General features: G+C 43.1%; 1 protein-coding gene across 2 annotated transcripts in view; it reads left to right on the top strand.

The window, feature by feature from the left end:
- The first annotated feature begins 792 nt into the window (after positions 1-792).
- The window catches only part of LOC115168921 (beta-citrylglutamate synthase B), a 28,921-nt gene continuing 7,729 nt past the window's right edge, over positions 793-21,984 (top strand). The window contains exons 1-2 of one of the 2 annotated variants that reach the window (XM_029724442.1): positions 793-1,789; positions 13,589-13,819. In XM_029724442.1, the coding sequence (XP_029580302.1) occupies positions 1,627-1,789; positions 13,589-13,819 (394 nt within the window). In that variant the 5' untranslated portion in view covers positions 793-1,626. Of the gene's footprint in view, positions 1,790-1,935; positions 2,238-13,588; positions 13,820-21,984 lie in introns of those variants that run through there. The other variant, XM_029724443.1, reaches the window with a different exon arrangement.

The raw sequence follows: 21,984 nt of genomic DNA, 5'->3' as shown, positions 1-21,984 counted from the left end.
TACTACAGAAAAGCCAGAGACAGCGAGACACCTCGATGAGACCTGCCTACCACAGACTTTCTCTTCCCGCTTGACTACTCAAGTCATGAACTTTCTAATGACTGTCCATCTCATGTTGTGATGTTGTTTTTCTAAATTACATGTATTTTTTTGTGTGCTTTGAGATTATTTGAAAAGCACTATATAAGTTGAATAAATGATTATTATTTACATTATTATTTATATTGTTAATTCCAAAAATCCGTGAACAGGAAGTTCCTAGTTATTCTTGCCTGCTTCACAACGGTATACACGCCCTTCTTCGGATATTACATTGCAGCCTATTGCTTTTGCGGAGCTAAATAGGCTGCGGACCGTTATAATGTAGGCTGTCGATCAATGTTTCGATTAGGCTACAGCTAAGAAACCCATTTTGGCCATACGATTGTTTAAGCTATGTTATAATTTCTGGCATTTATTTCAGCATCACAACATGAAGACGGAGGCGTTGGTTTGACCAAACCTCCAAGCAGCACCCGGTATGAACCGGTTTGGGTGATGCGCGAACTCGTGGTACTCCCCCCTCTTGACATGCAGTGTATCACAGCATCCGCGCGCACTCGTTGGTCACACCCCTATGTTAAGTCACGCATTCTCATCTGCACACATGCCTTGCGAGCCTCCGCAGCATCAGCATCCTGATTGGACAATAACCCTGGGTGCATTCGTTGTCGTCCGGCGCCCCGGGGTTCATTTTAGAACCAATCCAGTAGTCTAAAATACACGAACTCGGCCCATTCAGTGTCCTGAGCGAGCTAAAACGAATGCACCTATTAATGCACCCGTTGGTTTACAAGCTGCGATTGGTCGGTATGATGACATAAACTCGATTATCATTCTCCATCTATTTTCGGGGAACGCGGACAATTTTGTTGTAAACGAGGCGCGTGCTTGAAGAAAAACGCACAACTGGAAACAAACGTGCACCTTTTCAGCACCCGATCCTCGTGGATAGCCGTACAGGTCCATTCCGCCAACAGCTAATCAATCAGACCAAACAGGCGTGGGTATACAAGCAGCAGCCGTCTTTTCTTCGATAAATCATACAGCTACCACAATTGTGTTATTCAGCCAAGCGGCTGCCGCGTTCACTGGATAGCAGGCCTAGCTGTTGAGTTCGATGAGCAAAGGATTCGAATCAATACTGCACAAGCTTTGTTTGCCCTAAAGGGCTGCAAGTGCAAGGAGCCATAGCTAATACTGCTACAAGTATTATTTGTAGAAGATAATAAATGCTGATATAGATGAGAAACGCCGTTATAAACATTGTAGTAGAGTTACACAGCTTTTGTCTTGTGGTGCTTATGATTCAGCGGGATGTTGGATCGGATGGGACCAGGAATAACGGGCTGCAAATGAAGGGAAGCAAGTAGAAATCGAATAATTCATCGACTCCATTTAAACGAACAGACTCAATCGTGGTATTTGCTTCCCCCCCACATTGCTTGCACTCTATTGTGTGAGCATCTTTATTATTCCCTTTGCTCTGACCAGGATCCTGCTCTCTCGCTCGCCCACCGCCCCCTCGGCCACAGCTGTGTATTAACTACATTTTTTGTAATCGGCACGACACAGTTCGATATAAACATGTGTTCTCGAGTTTGGTTTGTGACCGACCGGCGTATCCACCAGGAGTATCCGCAAGTTCAGATCCTTCGGGCTCTGAAACAGCGATGCTCCGAGGAGGATGTTGAATTCCGCTCTCTTCTCATGGACCAAATCGTGCTCACCATCAGCGAGGGACAATTAGGCAAGTATCACTAGATTTGAAGTTGCCCATGCACTACTGTAAGACAATAGTCATATATATATATATATATATATATATATATACACGATTAACTGTTTTGAATTGGGGTTGAATCGTGTATTCTTGTTGTCTATTATTGGATGTGTTTCAGTGTTACGTTAGTATATCCACTATCCAAGTTTTGCAGTAGCAGGTATTGTTCGGCAAGAAGCACACACACAGCTTCCCAGCGCGAGCTGCTGGCTAGCTAGCTAACAGTGTGACGGTGACCGCCTAACCTAGTTTCCAGACAGCCTCGAGTAGTCACTCACACGGAGATACTGCATGAATGATGCCAAGGCAAAACAATAGCTACTTCATCAAATAGGACACATGCGTAGGCGTAAACACTGCGATAATATTGGCTATATACAAAGCCATACTCAACTCCACGATACCAAATCCGGAGGTGAGTTGTACAGTACTTTGCTAGCTACATAGCTATGTTCAGTAGGCCGTAGAATAAGTGGCCAGCTAACGTTATGCTAGATAGCTGTTGTGAAAAGCGCATCGCAATACAAAGAGAGTGGCTAGCTAGCAATGTAGGCTAGGGCTATACAGGCTGTTCTTCATGGGCCAGCAAAGCTATGCTAACTCACCCGAATTAAACGGAAGCATTTAAGCTGTAACTTTAGCAGAGGACGTAGTTCACTTTTCATTGATTTGTAATTAGCTAAGTGACGTTTGTAGTGGATATAGCTAGCTTGATTGTTTCATTCTTAGCTGCCTTCGCTTTTGTCATGCACGAGTCAACAATTGCTAATAAATAGTAGAAATTGGGTTTGTTACGAGGCATTTCCATGCAGGGACAACAGGCACAGAGGCGTCAGAACGCAGACTAGAGCACTGATGGCTGGTGGAACAAGTAAAACAATAGTTACAAGTTTATCACTTTAACTGATAATAAAAAAACTATTGGGCATCATTAATATAAGCAGTTTAGCATACACAAACTAATTTATGCTTTCATTCTTTGAATTTTGTGGCTCCCGAATGGTGCATCGGTCTAAGGCACTGCATCTAAGTGCTAGAGGTGTCACTTATCACAACCGGCAATGATCGGAAGTCCTATAGGGCGGCCTAGTTAAATAAAATAAAAATGTGTTTTAAGTGAACAATGTGGAAAGGTAAATGGGTGGAGTCTTTTTGGACAAGGATATTATAATCCTTGTCCAAAAAAACGGGCTTTAATTGTCATATCCTGGGTTGGTTGATTCAATGAGCTTTGTTTGATTTGTCGCTATGAAGGTTCATATTGGAAGAACAAGAGACCCTTGGAATTTAGTAGTGAGACATGAGATTGGGAAGGGGGGGGGTCATTGAGCGCAATGAAGTGGCAGGCTGTTTTATAGCACATCTTACATGTTGGCATTGACTAGAGAGGGGGAGGGGGCAAGCTGACTCAGACCCGGAGGTGGGGAGGGGGAGCTGTCTCTTTGAAATGTGGCAGTGAGATCCAGAAGCCCTTTCTTCACCTGTAATGGAGCACGTCCAATCTGTTAACCAGTGTACACTTTCCTAATCCTCCACGTAGGCTACATGTCGAATGTGCTACTCTACAACAGTTTAAACGAGATAAGTGATGTAGGTGGTGTACATCGTTAGCCTATCTTACAAAAATGGTGTTAAAGTCAAAGCCACTCAGTTTATCATTGGCCCATGCTCTTTGCAAGGAGTCACTTCAACAATGGCCTAATTGGTAGATAGTCTTCAATGCTGGATAATCTGTGAGAAACCCAGGAGGAAGGGAGGGTAGGACTATTGGCCTAGATAGGTAGGTAAATAGACAGCTGTCTAGTTTAGCCAGAGCTACAACTGGAGCAGGGTTGTGTCCTGTGGGGCCTGCCCTCTAATCCCAGCTGGCCTCAGATCTACATATATGGCTTTAGTCATTAGTGTTGACATCACAGATTAATGGCCAGTGGAGAGTTTGGCCATAATGGCAGCTTTAGGTCACACTAAGCCATTTTTCACACGAAGCCATTCAACCAATCCCATCAACCCTGCGAAACCCACAGTTCAGGTGGATCATTATGAGATTATTATAAAACTAAATTAAGAGGTCATACATGCTCATGACAGGTCTTACAATGCATTATAACTACATCATAATGCACTAGGCCTATACCTCTAGTGCTATCTAAATGACAGCAGGGTTGAAATGGTGTGGTTTACATCGGCCCTGTAGTGTGTAAATAGCTTTAGTAGCAAGACTCACTCTAAAAATAGACCAGTGGTTAGAGCGTTGGGCCAGTAACTCAAAGGTCATTAGTTTGAATCCCTGACCTGTCAAAGTGAAAAATCTGTTGATGTGCCCATCAATTCACATTTTATTTGTCACATGCTTCGTAGACAACAGGTGTAGACTAACAGTGAGATGCTTACTTACGGGAGTTAAAGATAAGATACAAAAATGAAATAGTGACACAAGGAATAAATACAAATTAAATAATGAGTAAGAATTAGTCAAAATAACATGCTATGTATAGGGAGTAGAAAATAACATGGATAAATCAAGGAAGTACCAGTACGAGTCGATGTGCAGGTGTACAAGGTAATTGAGGTAGCTATGTACTGTGCATATACAGTGCATTCGGAAAGTATTCCGACCCCTTCCCTTTTTCCACATTTTGTTACCTTACAGCCTTATTCTAAAATTGATTAAATATTTTTTCCCCTCATCAATCTACACACAATAACCCATAATGACTAAGCGAAAACAGGTTTTTCGAATTTTTTGCAAATGTTTACAAATTTAAATTTAGCTCAGGTGCATTCTGTTTCCATTGAGCATCCTTGAGATGTAAATTAAATTGATTGGACATGATTTGGAAAGGCACACACCTGTCTATATAAGGTCCCACAGTTGACAGTGCATGTCAGAGCAAAAACCATGCCATGAGGTCAAAGGAATTGTCTGTAGAGCTCTGAGACAGGATTGTGGCTAGGCTCAGATCTGTGGAAGGGTACCAAAAAATGTCTGCCGCATTGAAGGTCCCCAAGAACACCGTGGCCTCCATCATTCTTAAATGGAAGAAGTTGGGAACCACCAAGACTCTTCCTAGAGCTGGCCAAACTGAGCAATCAGGGGAGAAGGGCCTTGGTCAGGGAGGTGACCAAGAACCCGATGGTTACTCTGACAGAGCTCCAGAGTTCCTCCCAGAAGGACAACCATCTCTGCAGCACTCCACCAATCAGGCTTTTATGGTAGAGTTGCCAGATGGAAGCCACTCCTTAGAAAAAGGCACATGACAGCCCGCTTGGAGTTTGCCTAAAGTAACCTAAAGGACTCTCAGACCATGAGAAACAAGATTCTCTGATCTGATGAAACCAAGATTGAACATCTTGGCCTGAATGCCAAGCGTCACATCTGGAGGAAACCTGGCACCATACCTACGGTGAAGCATGGTGATGGCAGAAACACGCTGTTGGGATGATTTTCAGCAGCAGGGACTGGGAGACTAGTCAGGATCAAGGGAAAGATGAACGGAGCAAAGTACAGAGAGATCCTTAATGAAAACCTGCTCCAGGGCGCTGAGGACCTCAGACTAGGGCGAAGGTTCACCTTTCAACCGGACAACGACCCTAAGCACACAGCCAAAACAATGCAGGAGTTGCTTCAGGACAAGTCTTTGAATGCCATTCTCTGGAGAGATCTAAAAATAGCTGTGCAGCGACGCTCCCCATCCAACCTGACCGAGCTTGAGAGGATCTGCAGAGAAGAATGGGAGAAACTCCCCAAATACAGGTGTGCCAAGCTTGTAGCGTCATATTAGGGCTGGGCAATATATCGAGTTTATGTTTTAGTGCGATATGGAAAATGCCTGTATCGCAAGAATCGAGGTTCTGTTATAATGTTGTAACACTTTACAAATGCAGTGTCTCTTTTCTGTCAACCCAATGTCGAATCATGTCCCAATTGCGTGACAACACGTGCACAGAGGTTATCCACCAATCACAACCCTAGACAGCCTTTCACAAATTGTAACCACGCCGGAGAAGTGTAGCGGCGGTAAGAGTTCCATCAAAATGGAAAGTGAGGAAGCCAGCTCAGCCTCTCGTGAGGATAAAACCATTCCCAAAAAGTAGTAGAGTCAGTGCAAGATAGTTGGTGCAAAAAAGGGTCAATGCAGGTAGTCCGGGTAGCCATTTGATTAGTTACTTATCAGTCTTGTTTAGAAGTCTTATGGCTTGGGGGTAGAATCAAATCAAATCAAATTTATTTATATAGCCCTTCGTATATCAGCTGAAATCTCAAAGTGCTGTACAGAAACCCAGCCTAAAACCCCAAACAGCAAGCAATGCATGTGAAAGAGGCACGGTGGCTAGGAAAAACTCCCTAGGAAAAACTCCCTAGAAAGGCCAAAAACCTAGGAAGAAACCTAGAGAGGAACCAGGCTATGAGGGGTGGCCAGTCCTCTTCTGGCTGTGCCGGGTGGATATTATAACAGAACATGGTCAAGATGTTAAAATGTTCATAAATGACCAGCATGGTCAAATAATAATAATCATTGTAGTTGTCGAGGGTGCAACAAGCACGTCCGGTGAACAGGTCAGGGTTCCGTAGCCGCAGGCAGAACAGTTGAAACGGGAGCAGCAGCATGGCCAGGTGGACTGGGGACAGCAAGGAGTCATCATGCCAGGTAGTCCCGAGGCATGGTCCTAGGGCTCAGGTCCTCCGAGAGAAAGAAAGAAAGAGAGAAAGAGAGAATTAGAGAGAGCATATTTAAATTCACACAGGACACCGGATAAGACAAGAGAATACTCCAGATGAAACAGACTGACCCTAGCCCCCCGGCACATAAACTACTGCAGCATAAATACTGGAGGCTGAGACAGGAGGGATCAGAAGACACTGTGGCCCCATCCGATGATACCCCCGGACAGGGCCAAACAGGCAGGATATAACCCCACCCACTTTGCCAAAACACAGCCCCCTCACCACTAGAGGGATGTCTACAACCACCAACTTACCGTCCGAAGACAAGGCCGAGTATAGCCCACAAAAATCTCCGCCATGGCACAACCCAAGGGGGGGCGCCAACCCAGGTAGAAGCTGTTCAGGTTCCTGTTGGTTCCAGTGCATTGGTACTGCTTACCGTGCAGTAGCAGAGAGAACAGTCTGTGGCTTGGGTGGCTGGAAACTGACAATTTTTTGGGCCTTCCTCTGACACTGACGTTGATAACAGCAGACTCTGGCCTTGACCCCACTATCCGAGGGTGTCTCAGGGGGAGTTGGGATATGCAAAAAACGCATTTCCAAATAGGACTAATATTTGGAAATGATACAAATAGAAGCACCCACCAAATTATTATTATTATTATTATTATGTCCACTGCCAATCCCAATGGTCATCCAAAGGAATCTCACATCCCATGATTCAGAAATAAAGAGTTGTGCACGAGGAAGACAGGTTATGAATTGATGACGGATTCTTTGGCCTTCCTTGTGGAGGCCACACAAACACATTTGTCAGTGCTAGACAAATATAACATGTCCATCATTTTATAGAAAAGGCAATAGGACATAGGATCTCACGAGCGATGGCCAATTTAACACATTGTGATTTTCCACCAGCAGTCATATGATGTGAGACAAGATGCATCATTAATAGACCAAGGATTGAATTCCCTAATTTTCCATAATCCTAATATTGGCATCGGAACACTAAGGAAAGACTCCCCATTGACGAACCATGCTGAACTATAACAGCTTTCCCATGTGAGCATATGAACACTTCTGCTTTTGACAAGGCCGTTTTAGCTCAATTGTTTTAGCTTAAACTAAAATAATTTGCCTACATTTGAGCCTATTTCCCAAGACATTGTCAGCTGTAAAATGTTGTATTCAATGAAGGACAAACGTGCCTTGGAAATGGCAAAGAGCAAAGTGTGAGGAAACACCAAGTCGCCTGAAGAATACGTTCAGCTGGTTTTTAGAAGGGAACAGAGAAGTCAGTATAGCATTTCACCTCTTTTTATTAGCCTATGGCTGAAGTTGAATGGATAATTCACTTGTCTCCCAATATAATGTCAGCATTAGGCTGTATTTAGCTTGGATAATGATCCCCATTTTATGTATTTGGAAGTGCAATGCTTAGATTATAGGTTGATATGATTTGTGTTTAATCCTTCCTTTATAAACAGATCTAGAAAGAAATAAGCTACTTTCATGTTATCTTTTTGTTTACAACACTTTTAGCCTATTTAATAAAGTGTTGAAGGGTACACTAATGTCGTATGCTAGTTGACATGGCAGGTCAGGGAGAGATTATATCAGTTTTTATGAGTTTCTTTTTTTTATCTCGTGATGTAATAACGCCCTGGCGGTCAAAGACTGATAATTCCTCTCCCACTGTAGTGAGATGTGTCACGACAACTCATTTGCTTGCTCTCAAGTGATGGGAAAAGGTGCATTTGCATATTATGACTCTGTATTTGGCAAAGCAGTTTACATAGTTCTAGATAGATATGACAGAGGCCGCAGAGCATTAATGGTTATTATACCAAGGGAAACACTCACTACCTCATGGATGCTGTCCTCTCCAATCAATCTGACAATGCATAGGTGACGCCGTCCCTGTGTGTCACAAAGCACATCTTAATGTCACATCAAATCCTGCCTAAGAACACATGAGGCGTTGTTGTCAATACCAACCAGGTAGGATTGAAACCTGGCCCATGAAATTAAATGACACACACCGTACGCTGATGCATTGGTGTGGTATTGGTTACAGCAGGGATGGGACATTTTGATGGGGATAGGGGCCACAAAAAAACAGAACTCATCATGAGGGGTCGCAGAGGCTCATGGTTCTGCGTACCCACATACATACCCCTCCCCCTGCGAGCAAAACAGTTCTGCACACTTCCTTTGGTCCAGCTTGATCCTTGCTGACAGGGCCAGCAGCAGCACATTCAGTAGCAGCCTAATCACTGTGTGATTGAGGGCGTTTTCAGCTAAATAGACCTGAAGTACAATAAATAACCTCTTATAGCACATATTGCGATAAAGAACATCAACTGAGATGTTGATTATTATTGTAGATGAGCGAATCACATATTGTAGTTCTAACGAGACAGACTCTTGCAAGTAATAAATCAATAGGTTATTCTCTAAATGATTGTATACAATTACTTAATAGGCCCAGGCCCTACACATTTGAAATGCACCAATGCATGGTAATCACAGTTTAATGTGTGTTTGTGTCGGCTACGTGGCTGTATTATCGCTAGACAAGACAGACCAGTGTCCAGCCAGCCAGTCACCCACCCTTTCCCCAGAGGAAGTGGTGCCCGCCTGGCCCGTGCCAGGGCTGCGGCCAGGGCTGGCAAGGCCTGTTGAGCGTTGGCATGTCAGCCCAGCCGTATTGTGACGTCACGGCGGAATGCACAGAATGCCAGAGCGGGATGGGAGCCCCCCACTCAGCAGTTATGGAGCCAGTCAGCCCTGTCAGACACAACGAAAATAACACACAGTTCAACGCCCGTGGGGACGGAAGGCCCTGCACACGGAAAGATGACTGGTAGATTAGATGGCCGTAAACGTCATTTTGTCACTAGAAATTGGAAACACTATATGCCCGGATGGTCCTTCTGCCAAAGGGAATAGAGGGTTATAAGAACATTTTGTAAACGTTTTCGAAATGATTATGTGGCTGTCTGACAGTACTATGAGCGCACTGGATGTGGACAGATTCATCAGGGTTTCCATGTGATCTGTGTAGTTGCCTTGGAAACCGACACAAGTGATGTGGACACCGAATACTGTCTTGGCCAGTGTCCTTTGATACTTCATTGTAGCATGGCTCGCTCAACGGCTGCACAATCAAACCAGTATGAATGGGGGGAGTGTGCATGCAGTGAGTGAATCCCCCAATTGAATACTGAGAGTGAGAGGAGGGGGGGACAGGCAGGGTCATTCCTAAACAAACGCTTTCCACTTCTGACGCATCCCCTGCCACATACAGACACTTCTCCCCACCTCCCCTGCAGTTCTTTATGCATACATCTCCATCCTTTTCTATTGTCCGGCTGCATTTATCTCTGACCATCGTTTGAACCAAAAATGGCTCATCTCCTTCCTTCTCTCTGTGACTTCTCAGGCATTAGGAGCCAGTATTTGAGAAGCCTGTCACCTATTCTTTGTTTGTGTCTCTCAAACACTGTGACCTCTGTCAATCCAGCGTTGACGCTGTCTCTTTAGTGAGCGGAGATCTTAAGATGGCTGAAAAGCAGGTCACGGTGGAGCAAATAGTGCAGCGTCAGTGACAAGCCCCTCTTTTCCCTCCTCTCCTGCCCCCACTTCTCCTCACGTCCCATCATCACCCCATCTGGCTCTCCTGCTGAGCTGCTGGGCCAAAGCACCTACTGCAAACCTAGCTGCGCAGCACCTCTCCTTCTCATCCCTTCATCGATGCTTTTTTGCTTTTCTTTCTATTCCACCATGTTGTGCTGTTGCTAACGTTTCTGTGCATGTCTCCTTATTGTTGTTCTTATGGAATTAAAATGGCTGGTACTAGGCCTAAATGAACTGTTAGTTGTAGCGGTTGACCGATTATGATATTTCAACGCCGATACCGATTATTGGAGGACCAAAAAAAGCCGATACTGGTTAATTTTTATATATATTTGTAATAATGACAATTACAACAATACTGAATGAACAATGAACACTTATTTTATCTTAATATTTACATTTTACATTTTAGTCATTTAGCAGACGCTCTTATCTAGAGCGACTTACAGTAGTGAATGCATACATTTCATACAATTTCATACATTTTTTTTCTGTGCTGGCCCCCCGTGGGAATCGAACCCACAACCCTGGTGTTGCAAACACCATGCTCTACCAACTGAGCTACAGGGAAGGCCATAATACAGAAATAAAATCTATTTAGTCTCAAATAAATAATGAAACATGCTCAATTTGGTTTAGATAATGCAAAAACACAGTGTTGGAGAAGAAAGTAAAAGTGCAATATGTGCCACGTAAAAAAGCTAACTTTTAAGTTCCTTGCTCAGAACATGAGAACATATGAAAGCTGGTGGTTCAATATTCCCAGTTCTTCAATATTCCCAGTTAAGAAGTTTTAGGTTGTAGTTATTATAGGAATTGTGACGTGTCGACTATTTCTCTCTATACCATTTGTATTTCATATACCTTTGACTATTGGATGTTCTAATAGGCACTTTAGTATTGCCAGCCTAATCTCAGGAGTTGATAGGCTTGAAGTCATAAACAGCGTGTGAATCAAGCATTGCTAAGAGCTGCTGGCAAACGCAGTAAAGTTTGAATGAATGCTTACGAGCCTGCTGCCGCCTACCACCACTCAGTCAGACTGCTCTATCAAATATCAAATCATAGACTTAATTATAATATAATAAACACAGAAATACAAGCCTTTGGTCATTCATTTTTATAAGATAAGTGTAATGCTAGCTAGCAACTTACCTTGGCTCCTTGCTGCACTCGCGTAACAGGTGGTTAGCCTGCCACACAGTTTCCTCGTGGAATGCAATGTAATCGGCCACAATCGGCATGCAAAATTGATCAATTTGTTATGAACACTTGAAATTGGCCCTAATTAATCGGCCATGCCGATTAATCGGTCGACCTCTAGTTAGTTGCCAGTTAAATCTCACAGTGAGAATGTAACCTTGAGCATAACGTTCAAACACGCAAACTATGTCAATATAAATACACATATGTATGCAATCTATAGATAGCTATTTATAGCCGATCTCTTGTATACTTTAAACAAATTTGGTGTAAGATCTATCAGAGAATAGGTGCTGGTGGCACCTCTTGCGTGTATGATTGTAGAAAGCTCTTATGTGTATTTAGGTTCAGTCAATCTCCCTGGCTTAAGACTGGCTACATGAGTTACAAAAACACGTTTGCAGGGTTTGTTCTGCATAGCTTGTTGAAATTGGGTGTTCTGGTGCCGCTCAGGCATTTTAAGGTATTGATTATAGACCTGGTAGCTGAGAGATGTAGATGGTATCTATGATTGTATTTTGATTGTATTTTAGATTTTTGTGTATTTTAACTGTTGCTTGTATTCTAATGTGTGAAATGCAGGGCTCCCTTTTAAAATAGACATAGACATAGAGGACTCCCTGTTGAAATAAAGGTACAATTAATGTGCTTATACCTTCCTATATTGGGAGAAAGCACTGAACTATAAGCTGTATTAAGTATACTGCTGGGGATCTGTGCTCCTCTGGGGGCGATGACTCTTGGCCTTGAGGCCAGAGAAATTGGCAGTGCCACAGGGAGCATGTGGATGTGAGCGACACGGGCCGGACCCAGTCCAAATGAAGCACTAACACCACTAGGCTACCCTACATGGACCCACACCTCTGCTACACAGGGCCAGCTCAGAGCTCACACATCCAGAGCAGCTCGATAATGGCTCGATAATGGCTGGACCTGCGTAGTGCGTACACAAACACAGCAGGATCCACTCACAACTAGTCTAGGCCTACGTGTTGGTACTGTGGAAACAGATTTCTGGGTTTGTTTGTGGGATGCTAATGTGACATGGGAGGGACTGGTGGCATGAACCTTCTAAACGGACGCTACTTTTAGGTTGTCTGGTTGTTGTGTGAAACAGGCAAGCCACTGTAGCTACCAGAGTTGCTCTGTAAAATGTTATCAATGAAATGTGTTCTCTTGACATTAGTGAAAGTGCAGCCTGTGTTCATTGATTAATCAATAATATCCAATGACTTCTATATGAAACTACCGTAAAACTTAAATTAATAGCCTGGGCGTTTATTTACTTAAATCACTGAACACAACATGCGCTTATTAGAGACAGGCTTCTATTTGAGCCAGGCATCTATTTCTTTAATGTGCACGGTTTTTACTCATTTGCATAGTTAATTGTTTAATTCCAGCTTTCACTTCCAGCATTTTAATCAATTTCTAATTTCCTGCACTAATGTGTTATCATTTACACGCTGTCATGTTTCTTTTGTGTTAGTATGCCTCTATTAAAAAATAACTCACTTTTCTTGACCATAATTATTCCCCTCTTTGACTGTGCATTTTAGTCAATTCTTACTTCAAATTTTATTTGTCACATACAAGGTGGTTAGCAGATGTTATTGCGGGTGTAGGGAAATGCTTGTGATTCTAGTTCCGACAGTGCAGCAATATCTAACAAGTTATATCTAACAATTTCACAACAAATCCCTAATACACACTAATCTAAGTAAAGGAATGGAATTCAGAATATATAAATATATGGATGCGCAATGTCAGAGCGGAATAGCCTAAGATACAGTAGATAGTATAGAATACAGTATATACATATGAGATGAGTAATGTAAGATATGTAAACATTATTAAAGTGACCACAAAAGGGCGATTCAGCTGATTTCTAAGGTTCTGTACTTCCGAAGTTGTTGACTGTTTTTGTGCTTGCAAGTAAGCTAGCCGTTCTCAGCTGTTAGCAGCTAATGGCTAGCAGTTCTTATTGGCGATAAAAACAGATGATTTTCATATTTTTTTAAGTCATTACTGAATTATTTAATGTAACAAATCAAACCTTGTTTATTTGAAACAGGCTTTTATTTGATGAAAAGTGTGCCGTTGCCCGACTAATAAAAAGGGACAGGTGGCTATTTGAGACTGCATTTAATTTAAATCTTTACTGTATGTGAAATGTGACATTCGGAATATTTCACGCTAAAAAACAATTTTGTCTCTCTCTCTCTCTCCCCTCTCACTCTCTCTCATTCCCTCCCCAGGTCTGCGGGTCGAGCAGGAGGTGGTGACGTCCTACCCTCAGGTGGCGGTGGTGCGAGTCCCCACCCCCTGGGTGCAGTCGGACAGCGACATCACGGTGCTACGCCACCTGGAAAAGATGGGCTGCCGGCTGGTCAACCGGCCCCAGGCCATCCTCAACTGCGTCAACAAGTTCTGGACCTTCCAGGAGCTGGCCGGCCATGGGGTCCCACTCCCTGACACCTTCTCCTACGGTGAGCTCCTAAGCTTGGTCATATTATTCCTGATTCCTGAGCTTAGAAAATCCAGTGTATTAAGGGCAGGGATAATGAATTCGGTGTATTCTTGTATTGGATATATGCCAATCATGCTTTTGTATGCACTTGAGTTGGTCTGAGAGTGTCCTTACAAAGTTCTACAACCAGGATTAACTTAAAAAGTCACCCAAGAGACCGGAGTCTGGTCGAGTGGGTAAAGCATGAAACACACCGAGAATCTCACTGCTGACAGAAAAGTACTTATCACAGTGGGAGGCCGTTCCTTCTCTTGCTTGAACAAAAGCGGTACCTGCTGTGGGCCGACCCGGTAGCGACGAACCTAGCAAGGCTCGTCAGGGGCCAAAAAATTGACTTTGATCCAATCAGAGAGCACAAACCCCCACTTGAGGTAGCCAAAAAAATAAAATGAGAAAAGAGGGCATTTTCTCCGTACATCCATGGTGAACCAGTCACACTTCATATGCAATATAGGCTATGGGATGGTAGTTAGCTAAGATGCAATGCGCACAACACTAAATACTTCCTCCAAGCTAGCTAACCACTGTATTGACATGTTAGCTACCGAGTTAGTGCAGTGTCCTTAGCTAGCTAGCCATAGCCACGTGATGTAGGGGTGGTGAGGGTGCTACAGCACCCCCTGACAAATCATTATAAATGAAAGTAAAACATATTTTAATGAAAAATATTGTTTTTCCAAAAAGTAGTCCACTCGCCCCTTATTAGCCCCCCCAAATGTCTCAGCACCCCTCTTCACATGGCCATTAGCTAGTTAGCTAAACATTTGGCTATGGGCTGGCATTATGGGGTTATGGAGGGGGAATAAAATTGTTTCTTCGTCATTTTGCTAGGTAGTTATCTAGGCTATTATCAACCAGGGCTTTCTACAAAATAGCAACATTAGTGCATTAGCTTGGAATCTAGACCATAAGCAATATGCACAGATTTGTTTGGTAATTTTGCTTTAAAAAAAAAATAATAATAAAAAAAAAAATATATATATATATATATAGTTGATCTTAAGAATGCATCAAAAAAGAAAAAGCATTTATCCCATCCAGTCCCCTCTGTCATCATCACTTTCTCAAACACTCTAATAATCTTTATTTGTCACATTTTGCCTGGAATCTCTGACTTCTCTACGTTGGACAAAGCAGGATGTGGAATAATACAGGCAGGCAACGAGGCCTGTACGCCAAAACCACACTCGCTGTATTTTTATTTTGTTTTAAAACTAAACCAAAGATGATAGCAAAGGTGTATTTTAATATATTTATTTTCACTGCAGAAATCTAGTGCTGTGTATTTTGGTGAGGGCAACAGGGAGAATCTAACACTACTCTGACTACAGACTACAGAGGCCAGGCGGTACAGAGAGGCTGGAGTGCTTATGTAACGCGCCCCTCCACCAACCATCATGACTTGGACAATAAAAAATCCATCCCTGCTGCCCCTACCCTCCTCTGGCTCTCCCATAGCAGCAGTCGGTGACGTGGTAGAGCCGGGCCTGACATTTGCTGCTGCTCCCTCTCGCTCTGTCTCACAGCAGAGTGTGGACGTGTGCTTTTTGGAGAAGGCATGTGCAGGGCAGTTCACATCTGGTCTTCTGTCAAAACGCCAGACCACAGACAGAGAGCACCCAAAAATTGCAGTGTTCAACATTTCACATTTAGTAGAGGGCCAGACAGCAAAACTAAGCAGATTTCGCTCTCCAGATGGCGTTTAAATGTCAGAAATGGTCCTGCTGGTCAATTGAATTAGAAGTATTACCAGATATAGTCACATGAAAAGTCAGAGACAGCAGAACAACCAAGTATTAAAAGGATACTTCGGTATTTTGGATAATTTCCTACTTACCGAGAGTAAGACTAACTCATGGATACCATTTTTCTGTGTATGCGTGCACGTTGAAGGAAGTTGAAGGTAGCATATCGTTATTTTAGCGCAATTGCTGGATGTCTATGGACATCTACTAGCCAGCTTCTCTTAAAATCAGGGAAATTAGCACTTTGTACTCTAAGTATATATGAAATTGTAATATTTTAATTATAGTTTTTATTTATTTTTTGAAATATTTTCTCCTAACTACGCATTTCATTCATCCGCTGTGATGGTGGGCGCAAGGATGGGCTGTGTGCGAGCTGGCCAGCTGAGATGTCGGGACAGCGGCAGTTTTGAACGAGTTTGCTAGCTAGATATCAAGTAGGCAAAGTGTGAGAAGAGAACGTCACTTGTAAAACCCACAGAATAAGTAGAGTACATCAACAGTCCAAAACTATAGTTTTACCTCGCAGCCATGACTGTGAATATTGTTGACACTGCTGGAAGTATTTTCACGCTATTGGCTAGCTTACGTTAGCTTGACAGCTAGCACATGTAGCAATGTGGTGAGACTTCGGTTACGTTAACGGACTACCATCACTTGTCCAATATTGAAAATGGTTTGTGGGTGTGCTGTAAAAGCTTGCAATAACAAACCAAGGAAGTGGTCGGCTAAAGTATTTCACCAACTTCCATTGAATAATCCGGACTGATTGAAACTATGGCCAGTTGCAGTGAATATAGACAACACTGACCAAGGACCTCAGAAAGGTTGTAGCTAGTTTGCTCTGACATTTTTTTAGAGGATGAACTGACGAGCCATAAGATGAGACGTTTCCTGAGACATACAGTGGTCCCATCAGTGGGCATTCTACGCACGCCAGAACAAAGTAGAATGGGGTAAGTGTGATGATGATCTAACAGTATCTGATTGATTGAATAGGAACTAGCTGTTCTCATGATAAAATGTGATAGGCCTGTCAATTTTCTTGTGGATAAGCTGTCCATGTCATCCATTACATTTAATGGGATGCCCTCCTCTCAAAGCCAAAGTTAAGCTGAGTACAACAAAACAACTTAAAATGCACAAAACTATGTGATGTCCTTCTTTCATTATTAAAAATTGTGTGGTGCCATTATTTTCATCTTTATTCAACTTGATTTAAATACTTTCCAACTAATTATACAATTTCCACATGCTTTAGAAACAAATTAATTGGCTTGACTTTATAGTGTTAGCTATGTAATAGGTGACAGCATGCCACAATAACAAAACAGCTATTATGGCTTTCTTCAAGTGTGTTCTCGTTTGTTTATGAATACCAACATTTCCTGTACCCTTTTCCTTTATTTTTCACTAAAGTTGAGATACATGACGTGCCTGCTGTGGACTGTCCACAAGGAACGGACTCCATGTCTGCTGGAGTAACATCGCATTCAGAACCAGAATAGAGGACAAGCTTCAACAGTTGCTGGTAAGTACTCAAAATATGCCATCAATGTTCTGGTTTACACTTTTTAGCACATCTTTTGTCATATTGGGATGGTAATGCAATCATTGGCCTGTCCAGACAGATCTATTCTAACAAAAGGACAGGTAGCCCCTCCAGGCTAGTTTGGTTGATATGGGGAAAGTGGGGGTTTCTCTGGGGGATGGTGTTCCCTTTCAAGTGTGCTCAGAGGCACCCTTTTTCTAGTGTTCGGCCTGACTACACTACATGACCAAAAGTATGTGGACACCTGCTCGTCGAAAATCTCATTCCAAAATCATGGGTGTTAATATAGAGTTGGTTCCCTGTTTGCTCCTATAACAGCCTCCACTCTTCTGGGAAGGCTTTCCACTTGATGTTGGAACATTGCTGCGGGGACTTGCTTCCATTCAGCCAACAGAGCATTAGTGAGGTCAGGCACTGATGTTGGGCGATTAGGCCCGGCTAGCAGTTGGCGTTCCAATTAATCCCAAAGGTGTTTGATGGGGTTGAGGTCAGGGCTCTATGCAGTCAAGTTCTTCCACACCAATCTCGACAAACCATTGTCATGCTGAAACAGGAAAGGGCCTTCCCCAAACTGTTGCCACAAAGTTAGAAGAACTGAATTGTCTAGAATGTGCTTGTATGCTGTAGCTTTAAGATATCCCTTCACTGGAACAAAGGTGGCCTAGCCCGAACCTTGAAAAACAGCCCCAGATCATTATTCCTCCTCCAAACTTTACAGGTGGCACTATGCATTCGTGCAAGTAGTGTTCTCCTGGCATCCGCCAAACCCAGATTTGTCCGTCGGACTGCCAGATGGTGAAGCGTGATTCATCACTCCAGAGAACGCGTTTCCACTGCTCCAGAGTCCAATGGCGGAGAGCTTTACACCACTCCAGCCGGCGCTTGGTATTGCGCGTGGTGATCTCAGGCTTGTGTGCGGCTGCTTGGCCATGAAAACTAATTTCATGAAGATCCCGACGAACAGTTCTTGTGCTGACGTTGCTTCCAGAGGCAGTTTGGAACTCTGTAGCGAGTATTGCAACCGAGGACAAATTATTTTTACGCACTACGCGCTTTAGCACTTGACGGTCCCGTTCTGTGATCTTGTATGGCCTACCACTTCGCGCCTGAGCCAATGGTTGCTCCTAGACATTTCCACTTCACAATAACAGCATTTACAGTTGACTGGAGCAGCTCTAGCAGGGCAGACATTTGACAAACTAACTTGTTGGAAGGTGGCATCCTAGGACGGTTCCACGTTGAAAGTCACTGAGCTCTTCAGTAAGGCCATTTTACTGCCGATGTTTGTCTATGGAGATTGCATGGCTGTGTGCTCGATATTATACACCTGTCAGCAACGGGTGTGGCTGAAATAGCCGAATCCACTAATTTGAAGGGGTGTCCACATACTTTTGTATATGTAGTGGATATACACTACGTCAATCACTACACTAATCTGATCAACTGCATCCAGCCTGATTGCAATGTAGCAAACCAAGAAGTTTCCCATATGTTATTTTTATATGTACGACAACTTCCTTGTGTTTAGATTGTATTCACTGGTTTATCGTCTTCTCTTGCCTCATTTCAGGCACTCCAAGATCCAACGTTGTCTACCCAAAACAATCAAAACAGTGGATTGCACGGCTGATATATCAACCCACCGCTCAAAGTTTCGGGATGACCTGATGGCGCGCATCCTGCAGAGACGCATGGACAAATACTTGAAGCCCAAATCCTGTGGAAGAGGCTGTCGTTTGGCTGCCAACATAACCCCATGCAAAAACCCAGCAAGGAGGAGGTCATTACTGCTTTATTGGTATCTCCATTAGCTTTTGCCGAAGCAGCAGCTATTCTTCCTTGGGTCCACACAAAAAAAAACACGACAAGTAACAAAACACTGTTACGCTGATAGACAATTGCAGCACACACATCAAGATTCAAGTACACTTGGGGTTATTCTGACACCTTCAACTCCCCAGGTATCCATGGACATAGTCGTCCTTGCACTACTACCTAATACAAACACACTTATTGTAACATCATTTGTTAGCCTCTGGTCATGATCTCTCTGCATCTTTAGCATAAAAAAAAAATCCATTCACTTTAGGCTACCACTGTACATAACAGCACTGCTATACCTACTTTGTACTGTCTATTTTACTTTTTATGGCTGTGAATTGTGTGAATGACTTGTCTATACTGTGTATTGTACATTATGTGCAGTGATCTGTATTGTGCTGTATAAAATAAATAATTGCCGGTTCATCGATTGTCATGTCATTACATAGGTCTACACTATGTTTTGTTGGCTTTTACCAATTTACCTTTGTATTCAAATGTTACTGAAACATTGACTTGACTGCTATATTTAATTCACACTATCACATGGCATACTGTAATGAATCACTTATAGTAGATATTAACAAAATAGATGGTACTGGTAGAAATGGCATTTATTACAGTGATTTGACTAAATTAGTTAGGCAATATCTGGCTGTGAAGCTAAATCATCGGCGTGTAATTACAACATGCCCATTACATCCTCTTTCTCCTTGAATCCCATGTAGACTCCTGTGGGCGAGGGATATTTGAGGCGAATAGCAGAAACAACACGTGAATGCATGACTCTTCTGGTCCAAGTCTATAGCCCTTCAGTGCCTACTCCAACACCAGTTGATATGCAACCAGCCTGTATTGACTAAGAACAACTAAGTTGTTATTTGTGAGTAGCTAGAGCCAAATAATCTAGTAACAGGAAACAATTTAATTTGATCAGAATGGAATTATAAAACAAAAGTTATCAACAGATCTTTTATATTTTGTTACTGTGTGCTGGGACAAGCAAGAGTAATGTCACTTACTCGATAGACAGCTATCCATTTGGTCCAGCAGGTATGGGCTACTTTTTCCAGTTTATTTTTGAGACAGAAGTATCCAGGATTGATGAGCGCATAAAAGTCCTTGCGGTTTGTTAGTCTCTGGGTGCGCTCCTTTCTTCACTGTAGATACACTACAAGACCAAAAGTATGTGGAAACCTGCTCTCCGAACATCTCATTCAAAAATGATGAACATTAATGTGGAGTTGGTCGCCCCATGTTGCTGTTATAACTGCCTCCACTTTTCGGGAAAGGCTTTCCACTAGATGTTGGAACATTGCTGTGGGGACTATCTTCCATTTAGCCACGAGCATTAGTGAGGTCGGGCACTGATGTTGTGCGATTAGGCCTGTCTAGCAGTCGACGTTCCAATTCATCTCAGAATTATTCGATGGGGTTGAGGTCAGGACTCTGTGCAGGCCAGTCAAGTTCTTCTACACTGATCTCGACAAACCATTTCTGTATGAACCTCACTTTCTGCACTGGGGCATTGTCATGCTGAAACAGGAAAGGGCCTTCCCCAAACTGTTGCCACAAAGTTGGAAGCACAGAATCGTCAAGAAAGTCATTGTATGCTGTAGCATTAAGATTTCCCTTAACGCGAACTAAACCTAGCCCGAACCATGAAAAACAGTACCAGACCATTATTCCTCCTCTTCCAAACATTACAGTTGGCACTATGCATTGGGGCAGGTAGCGTTCTGCTGGCATCCGCCAAGCCCAGATTCGTCCGTCGGACTGCTAGATGAAGCGTGATTCATCACTCCAGATAACGCGTTTCCACCACTCAGGCCGATGCTTGGCATTTTGCATGGTGATCTTAGGCTGCTCGGCCATGGAAACCCATTTCATGAAGATCCCAACGAACAGTTATTGTGCTGACGTTGCTTCCAGAGACAGTTTGGAACTCGGTAGTGAGTGTTGCAACCGAGGGACAGACGATTTATACGTGCTTCAGCACACCTGTTCCCGTTCTGTGAGCTTGTGTGGCCTACCACTTTGCGGCTGAGCCGTTGTTGCTTCTAGACGTTTCCACGTCACAATAACAGCACTTACAGTTGACCAGAGCAGCTCTAGCAGGGCAGAAATTTGACGAACTGACTTGTTTGAAAAGTGGCATCCTATGACGGTGCCACGTTGAAAGTCACTGAGCCCTTAAGTAAGGCCATTCCACTGACAAGTTTGTCTATGGAGATTGCATTGCAGTGTGCTCGATTTTTATACACCTGTCAGCAACGGGTGTGGCTGAAATAGCCAAATCCACTAATTTGAAAGAGTTTCCATATACTTTTGGTCATGTAGAGTATCAAGGCTGCGATGGCAGTAACAAGTCCCACTCAGCACAGCACAAACACTCTTTGTTGGTTGCCATTGATTGATATGCCCCGCCGTCCACCTCAGACCAGGGTCTCGCCACCGCTTCTGCTAGCTCGTCTACCCACTCCGCTGATTCCCCCTCCCTCCTAAATTCTGGCTCTAATAAATATGGCTCTGAATAAAAATGTTCTTCTACTACCTCAAAGTCCGACATGATTCATCAAATGTTATTATGATGATTTGCCAATAAGCAAGTGAGCTAGCTACTAGAGTACGCAACAGCTGGCTGTCTCCTGGGAAAAGAGCGCAGGCAGAAAGAACCCAAAGTAGTCCGTAAATGAGGAAGTTGATAGTCAATTTTACTGATAATCATCAGAAATTACATTCTAACTTATAAAATATTGATTACTGTGTATAGCTTTGTAAGTTTTTATAACTGACCGACCACACAGATTTAGAGAAGTTAGGTCTATTTCCCAGGAGATGGATAGTAGATACCCATAGACTTCCAGCAATTGCGGTAAGCTAATGATATGCTGCCTTCAACTTTCTTAGAACTGCATGCATAGACATAACAATGGTATTTGTGAATTCATCTGACTCTGGGTAAGTAGGAAATTACCCCAAATACCGAAATATCCCTTGAACACA

The sequence above is a fragment of the Salmo trutta genome, chromosome 30, assembly GCF_901001165.1.
Source record: "Salmo trutta chromosome 30, fSalTru1.1, whole genome shotgun sequence".
In the NCBI taxonomy this organism is placed as follows: domain Eukaryota; kingdom Metazoa; phylum Chordata; class Actinopteri; order Salmoniformes; family Salmonidae; genus Salmo; species Salmo trutta.
The sequence above is the reverse complement of the archived record's forward strand: the minus strand, read 5'-3'. Positions and strand labels throughout refer to the sequence as shown.